Source organism: Ciconia boyciana, chromosome 7 (assembly GCF_034638445.1).
Source record: "Ciconia boyciana chromosome 7, ASM3463844v1, whole genome shotgun sequence".
Lineage (NCBI taxonomy): Eukaryota > Metazoa > Chordata > Aves > Ciconiiformes > Ciconiidae > Ciconia > Ciconia boyciana.
Genome location: NC_132940.1, coordinates 38,079,417 through 38,087,670, shown reverse-complemented (window position 1 = coordinate 38,087,670; position 8,254 = coordinate 38,079,417). Strand labels below are relative to the sequence as shown.

General features: G+C 49.2%; 1 protein-coding gene across 10 annotated transcripts in view; it reads right to left on the bottom strand.

Annotated features, from left to right (window-relative positions):
* GAL3ST2 (galactose-3-O-sulfotransferase 2) overlaps nucleotides 1-8,254 on the bottom strand; it is a 13,725-nt gene continuing 5,471 nt past the window's right edge. For 2 of the 10 annotated variants that reach the window (XM_072868331.1, XM_072868334.1), the window contains exons 2-4: nucleotides 2,556-2,642; nucleotides 1,842-2,121; nucleotides 1-1,750 (exon numbers count right to left, since the gene is read on the bottom strand). In XM_072868331.1, coding sequence (XP_072724432.1) covers nucleotides 890-1,750; nucleotides 1,842-2,121; nucleotides 2,556-2,642 — 1,228 coding nt within the window. In that variant the 3' untranslated portion in view covers nucleotides 1-889. Of the gene's footprint in view, nucleotides 1,751-1,841; nucleotides 2,122-2,555; nucleotides 2,643-3,321; nucleotides 3,417-3,452; nucleotides 3,946-4,355; nucleotides 4,492-4,660; nucleotides 4,772-8,254 lie in introns of those variants that run through there. The other 8 variants (XR_012043501.1, XR_012043502.1, XM_072868329.1 and 5 more) reach the window with 8 other exon arrangements.

Here is an 8,254-nt window from a genome sequence, read left to right as displayed (position 1 = left end):
TAAAGACAGTTTAATAGGTAAAGCAAAAGCCGTGCACACAAGCAAAGCAAAGCAAGGAATTCATTCACTACTTCCCATCGGCAGCAGGTGTTCAGCCATCTCCAGGAAAGCAGGGCTTCATCACGTGTAATGGTTACTTGGGAAGACAAACGCCATCACTCCAAATGTCCCCCATTTCCTTCTTCTTCCCCAGCTTTATATACTGAGCATGACGTCATATGGTATGCAATAGCCCTTTGGTCAGTTGGGGTCAGCTGTCCTGGCTGTGTCTCCTCCCAACTCCTTGTGCACCTGGCAGAGCATGGGAAGCTGAAAAGTCCTTGATTTAGTATGAGCACTACTTAGCAACAACTAAAACATCTCTGTATTATCAACACTGTTTTCAGCACAAATCCAAAACATAGCCCCATACTAGCTACTATAAAGAAAATTAACTATCCCAGCTAAAACCAGCACACCTTGTTGTGCTCTCCTCCTTGTTTCCCTCTCCCTCCCTTTTTTTCCTCTAAACGCTGAAAATCAGGACTTGCTCTAGTGAGCTGTGAACAGCCTGGACGTAATGACAGCTATTAAATAAGGTCAAACGCAAACAAAATTATTAAGCCCGTGATTAATGATTAAGAAGCAGGAATGTCTAAGCCAGCTGAAAGCCTGCCCAATGATCAGCAGCAGTGGGCTTTCCCTCTGCCTGGGAGAGGGGAGGAGGGATCACGCAGGATCTGGCCAATGCAGAGCCTGTGGCTCAAGGTCCCCAAAAAGGGACGCACCACCAGCTCAGTGGCCCAGAACAAAGCCCCCCACCTCATGCACAAGAGTCCTGTGGGCCAGCCACATGCCAGACGTGGGGTGATGCAAAGCCGTGGGAAACTGCAGTGGGTTGTCGCATGCCCTAGTTGGGAGTTGGGAGCTGCATCCTCTCCTGGAAAGTGGTCCACAGCAAGGGCAAGCCTAACTGCTTCCTCTTCTTGTGCGGGTGTTGAACAGCGTAAAGATAGGACGTGTACTGGAGCTCTGGCATAACCATTTTCTGGCAGGTTCTGAGAGTCCCATTGTCTAAATCTTGTTTGAGGTTGTACCCAAGGATATTTGTAGCCCCTGACTGGAAAGGCAGGAGAGCTTTGTTCTTGATGTGATCCTTCCCCACTGCCTCCTGGTCTGAGAGACAGGTCTCTATGAGCTCCTTCTGTCTCATTCGCAAGTGATTCACTTCCTTTTCCAGCTCCTCAAGTCCTATGGTCTCCTCAAGTCTCCTCCAGAAGCTCTGGTTGAAGTGCAGGTAGAGCTTCCAGTCCAGTGAGCACCAAGCTTTTATCCGCTCCTCGCTTTCTGGAGTCAAGGTCTGGACAGTATCCTGGCTTCTGGAATTGAGCTTAAAGTAAATCACGTCATCCAGATCCCAGCACAAAGCGTGCTTCAAGAGGATCATGGACTCATCAAAGTAGTCTGCTATCAAGATCAGGTGGAAGTTCTGTTCAATCTCCTTCAAGACCGCCTGGATGTACTTTTTGTTGTCCTCTGCATTGTTATCATAGCCAAAGTCAAACCACATTATATTCCTGGCGTAGATGTTTTGCTCATAATTTGCTGGATGGTAATACTTCATGGGTGACACCAGGTACTCGTTTACATCCTTGGAGGTTCTGAAGGCAGGGACACTGTCCTTGTAGTAGACATAGGAAGACTCCAGCAGAGGAATGGGGTTCCTCAGGATGGAGAAGTAGAAGGTGTTTGCTGCCATCACCTTTTGCACCTATTTGCGGGGAGGAAGAAGAGAGGCTGTTAGTCTGGAGGTGCTGCTTGTTCAGCCAGGTTTCTCCGCAGGTATCGTGGCTCTTTCTTACCTCTGAGGGGTTAAACCGCAGGTGGTTGCACATGATGTTATAGTTTTGTCCTATGGCTTGGAATTCCTCCACAAAGTGGGCCAGGAAGGTATTTGGGTAGCCCAGGTGGACGAGCTGGCCAGCTGGGAGGGCGACGGTGAGGTTGTACCTCTCCGCAAACCTGAACATGATGTTCAAGACAGTGCTGCTGGCCGTCTTGTGGGTCTTGAGGAACATGACGTTAGTCTTGGTGTCACAAGGCGTGGAAGGTATCAGCAGCCCCTCGTGGCTCTTTGAGATTCTGCAGGAAGGCAACAGATGGGGAAAACAGTCTCTCCAGTACTATACTCCATCTCTGAGACCTGGCAAAGCCAAACCCCAGCAGGTTCTCCTTCTGATACCACATCCACAGCTGGTGCAAGGCACCAGCCCAAACAAGCTCCATCCCTCAAGCGTAGATGTTGGACAATTTTCTGCTTCTCCATGTCCTCACTTACCCAAAGGCTTCAGCTTGATCCCCCTTTCTTTTTCCATATGGCTGATTTTGCCCTTAAGAGCTGCACTTTGGCTAATTTGATCCCCTGCCTGCCCAAATGTGGATCTAGGACCTAACTTTGGACTGCTGCCCTTCCGATACTAACCTAAACCCCACGAGAATTAAATCAAGTGTTACAGGTCAGATCCTTGCTGCCCCGGGCAGACAAAGTCATGCAACTTTACTTCTGCTTCACTTACATGTAATTTTTATTCTTCATATGGAAGAATCCCGACAGGAAGATGAGTCCCAAGCAAAGGTTGAAAATGATGAGACATTTGATATGCCTGGAAAGAAAGCAGAGTTTCAGTGGATTTTTATCTGATACTCCCTCCCCGAACGCGAACCACCAAACTTTGCATATTGCCCTTGGGAATTTTTATCACCAGCAGCACAGTTTTATGTCTCTATGGGGCCAGCCACCTTTGGCTCCCCCAGCTGTGTCAGCAGCTCTGGTGTTAAGACGCAGGACAGTGAGAAAGTGCACTTTTACTACCACTTTCCTAATTTTGGCCTTTGGCAAGACATAGCCTACTTCAGGCAGAGCTAAGCTCTTCCGACAGCCTCCCGCTCTGCTCCGCTGCCTTTTATTTTGCTTTTCTTTCAGTTTTCTGGGGCTTTAGAGCTTATTCACTTCAAGCTTTCCTCAGCGACCACCAAGAGCTAGAAAATGAGCCCTTTGTAGGGGTATAAGGATTTTCTTGGTAAGAAAGCTGAGCACCTCCTGTAATCATATCACTCCAGAAGATGGGGATCTCAAAGAAACACTAAACTGATTTTTTTCAATACCACTGAGATTTTTCAATACAGAAAACCAATTAATAACCCAACAGCACCTGTAACAGACTAATTACACCCTGATTTCAAACAAGAGGACTGCTTCCCTGCTGCGACAGCTCCTCCTCCTCCCAGCCCAGCTCTCATGCTCAGCCTCACCCAGCTCTCCCTTTCATCAGATCTTCTCACCTTGGCCAGAATTTAAACTGCCAAAGCTCAGAGGCAGCCCTTTGGACCAAGCACCTCATCTACCCATGCTTTGCCTGGATAATGACAAGGGGTGAGTCTTTTCCAGCACTAATTAGACAACCATGATGTACCATCAGCAGTGCATTCTAGCTGGGACACGTACAGAATCTTTCAAAGGTTTGATGCCCACCAGAGAGGAACTTTTCATCACCAAGCTTGATCTGACTTCTCTGATCTTAAAAGCTTTTTTAACTCAGTTTGAACTCCATGTTTTCAGCTGCCATTTCCAAAATGCAGCAGATCTGGCTTGGGCTTTAAGTAGTTTTGAGAAGATATAGTCCCATTTACAGCATGGGATGGTCACACTTGTGGTTCCCCCTCCCCCAAGCGAGCAAGGAAGGCTCCAAGCCTGCCCAGTCTGAGGGTCGATAGGGGCACATGGATTGCTGTGAGCTGGACCTGGTGATCCTTTCTACTGTCCTGCTGGCCAAGGGGTCCTCACGCATGGTCCTGCTGCGCAGGGTGGTGGCTTTTGTAGCCTCCAGCTTGTACGATGTGAAAGACACTGAATTGCTCCTTCCAGCTGGCCTTATGAGAGTGCAAACACCAGCTTTATCTGGCATGGTCTACAGCCTCCCTCTGACTGGCCACAGTATGACAAGCTGGGCTGTGACAGCCCGGATCCGACCATGGAAAACTGGAGAGATGATGGGAGCTAAAGTCCAACAGAACATGAAGAGCTGCACATAAAAACACAGCCATTGTAGCCAGCTGCGCTAGCTGTGATCAGGGAGCCACAAACCAAATATAAACATAGTGGAAGCACGGAGACAGGCAGCAATGTCACAACACTGTGACGGCACTGCAGAAAACGTTTTACTTTGTTCGCCATGCAAATCTGCCCAAAACCACTTTTGCTTCAAGATTTGCTTTGCACGAGAGTGCTGTCCTCATCCAATGGCACCCCAGCCGAAGTGGGAATTCCTCGGGTGGAAGAGCCCTTCCCAAAGCCAGGGAAGCTGGCTGGTACCAACCTCTGACATGAATTTGTAGCACAGCTTGTGCATGAAGAGTTTAAAGATGTAACTACGGGCAGTCTTTCATCAGTATTTCTTCATTTTCTGTTCCCAGGCCTGTTAGAGGGATGGGGATGAGACAACCCCCTTTCCTTCTGATCGCTCTGTGTATATAAGTAGAGATGAGACAGGAGAAGAAATGCAGAGGGGTCCACAGGCAGCGAGCAGGCTCACATCTGTTGAATGCAGCCCCTGCCTATGTTTTCAGTCTTTCATTTAAACTGAAGCTGACGTTGATGTGATGGTTTTCCAAAATGCACCACCTTGCCTGCCTGGAGGTCCTTCCTAAGCCAGTCTGGTGATGTCCTTCTTCTGCACCTTTCTTGTAGAGTTTAATGCATGCGATAACGTTCCATGTTTGTTTGGGCAGTGTCCTTGAAATGGCAAGCAGAGAGAATTACACTCAGATTGATGTTTTATGGGGCAAAAAAAATCAATGTACACCTAAAAGAATCCTGAAGATAGATCAGGATCACAATATGCTCCAGAAGGATTACCAGTCCCTTCTACTGCAAGAAGACAGGCTCTGTAGACCTCAAGGCATCCCATGATATTTTAACAGTCATTTAATAAACGATTACATAGTGCTGTCCTGCCTCCAAATCCCCAAACATGTACAGCACACCGAGCCCACCTCCAGCTTAACTGGATGCTCCCAGCAGACCTGTTTCGTCTGGATACACTTCAAAAGCTGCAAACGACAGCCGGCTTTTGTGCCTGGAGACACAGGGAGGGATAATGGTCCGGATGATCTAGGCACATAAAGCCTCAAAGTGTTGCTGGTGCAGCACGAGGGTCTGGTATTGCAGTGCCAAACATGCCCAGTGGGCAAGTTATGGGCACCAGTGTGCCACCAGCGAGCCCCGAGGGGCCGTGCAGACCTCACCCCACTCCTCATGGCACTGTCCTGAAGACAACAGCAACCTGCAGCCAAGCGATGTCCATGCTGTCACTGTGACTGGTGTCTGCCCAGCCTACGTCAGACTTGCCAAAACCACGGCAGCTTCCTGGAACGGCCAGTTTTAAGGAGAAAGACAGACTGATTTCTTCGGCATGTGGGCCATGGAGGTGCTAGTCCTCATGCAGAAATGGGCTTCTTGTCCTGGGGCTGCCAAACAATGCTACCTTGTGACATGGTGTTTGTTCCCCTGCCTGGGGATGTATGGATGGAAAGATATCTGCCTTCCAGCTTGGGGAGCAAGCGGGGAGTGGGGACAGGGATGGGACTGCAGCCGACCGCAGCAAAGGCGAGCAATGGAGGTGTACAGGGGAAGGGCCAAGGGCAAGGATCAAGGTGATTCCTAGGGAGGAGTGCAGGAAAATGGAGACCAGAGGGAGATGAGAGGAGGGGGTTGCAGGTATGCAGAGTGCTGCTCAGTGCGCTTGTGCAGCTGAGCCCTGTGCCCGATCACTGCAGGAGGTCCTGTCTCCATTACTGCCCAGGGGCTCAGGCACCCGCGGCCGCACTTGCAGGGGCTGTCACTGGCTTCAGCATGTCCCGCAAACCTGCACAAAGGGCACACACCACCCTTTCTGCACCCACCACCCTGGCACACCTCTGTGAGAGCCAGCACCACTCTTAAAGACTGTTCCCTTAGTGTCACACACACACCTTTGTCACAAGACTGCAAGTCTCTGACCAAGCCACTTCTAAAACTGTGTGTGTTGGGCCAACAGACACCATATTCAATGTTGGCTAAAATATCTCCCATCCTTTAATCCCTTCAAGAAAGACAAGTCCCACTCAACCAAGGGCTGTCGCTGTTGACTGTCTCACACACACAGGCTGAAGGTGAACCACAGGAGTACCTGGTGTTACAGAAGACAGAGCTGATCTTTCATACAAACAGTTACAGCCATAAGCAGAGGGATTTCATAACCATCCGGCATATCAATGGGAGCATGGAGGGCATGACGCATGGGATCATGGCTGCGGCAATTTCTTCCTTCCTCGCACGACAGCGAGGAAGCATTTCACCTGGGATGCGTGAAGCCTGACGTAGCTGAGAGTCACAGGGTATGATCAGAGCCACCATCTACTTTTTTACCCCACTAATAGTCTTTTGCAAAGCAAAGTTCAAGAGAGAAAGCCACGATTCAAATGTTGCACAAAAAGTTACCTAAGCATGCAAGACATGCAACCTGGGAGCCCTTTGAGGAAGCACTTGGGAGCTGATTGCCAAGTCACAAAATTCTTCTAAGAACCAAAAAACTTGCAGATCTGTCAGCAGGGCTGTCACCAGAGGTCTGGCTTGCCTTTCCGACCTGCACTGTGCCATCTCCCAGCTGGGAAGAAAACATGGAAAACTACCTCTCAGGTTGCACTTGGAGGTGCCGCTACAGATGCTTTAAGGCTTGGGACAACCTTCTTGTTCATTTGGCTTAAGCTGAAAATAACAGACCTCTGTGTCGACCTAACAAGGTTATTTCAAATTAAAAGACCTGGAATACAGGAAAGAAACATTCACAGCAAAATTAATCTCTACCCTGGAGCAAACTGTAACTAACTCTATAGGTTATTAACAACTTACATGGATTACCTGAACCAGACCTTTCTACAAACCATGTTTTAATTCTGCACCCATAGCATTCACCTCCCTCTCCCCCTACCTTAAAGTGCACCCAGGGCTCTTCATGCTGCCTCACTGCTGCGAGCTAGAAAATATCTCCTTTGCAAATCCACTCCAATACTCCTTTTGTCTATGGGCTCCTCCGGTTCTTACTGTATGCGTCTCTATTTCTGACATCCCGTTGCTGCTATAAATGGCTGGGATAGGTGGGGACAAAGGGAGTGGCTAGGTGTTCCCAGGGGTGGGTGGAAGTTAATTAATAAGCCATGAAAAGCACTGGTATGGCATGACATTAACACAGGTACAAAGACCTGCCTCAGGAGACAGGGTCCGCAACAGTTTTGCAGGAAAGTAAGGAATTAGCGGGGACCCCTTAGCAGGGACCCCCTTCTCACCTGGCTGTGGGAGGGAGGCATGGGGGGCTCACAGAAGGATCTGGGCAGGGTGCTGTCCTGATGGGGGGGCTGGAGGAGGGCATCATTGGCCCCTTTGTCACCCTGCACACCGTCACATCACTTGTTCAGTGCCCCTTCCCTGCACACCGCCACGCCACTTGGTGCCATGGTCAGTGCCTGCCATGCCTTTCCTCCACTTCTTGCTTGGTGGTTTAGGACTATAATTCTATGCCAGACACATTTGGCAACAGGAAATTAGGGACAACAGCAAAACAGGAACAGTGTTTACCTATTGGGAATTCCCCATTTAGACTTCAAACTCTTTCCCAGTGAAAATGCAATTATTGTAGCTGGAGGTTAAGAGCTTAGAGACTTTGCTGTATCTAGGCCTCGGGAGAGAGAGCACCTGCCCCTAAACGGGTGTTATGTTATGGTTCATCTACAAAGTGACTTTCTGGTGTTATTAACAACCATTACAACTTGCATTACACAGGAATTTGAGATTCCACCAAGGTTCCTGTATGCCAGCACTTCACAAACTGGGTTTCATGGTTGTAAATTGTCCCGGGAGAGCAGGATTTGCCCTGCAAGTCTGGAGGTGGTGTAATCTCCCTGCTCCCCATGCCAGGGATGAAGCTGATGCTCTCCTCATTTGGGCAACAAAAAGTTTACCCACATCTCCCAGCCTGGAACAGGGGATTAAGCTTTTGGTCTTTTATGGCCATGCCACTTCCTATGCACCTCCTGACATGGTCGCCTTTCCCTCCCTACCCATGGTGCCACCTTTCTAAACCTTGTATGCTGGGGGCCCAAGCTGCCACACCAAGAGCCAAGTCCTCAGCATTCTGGTATCCTTCACCTATGTTGCTAAGTCTTCAGAGTGCCCAAATAT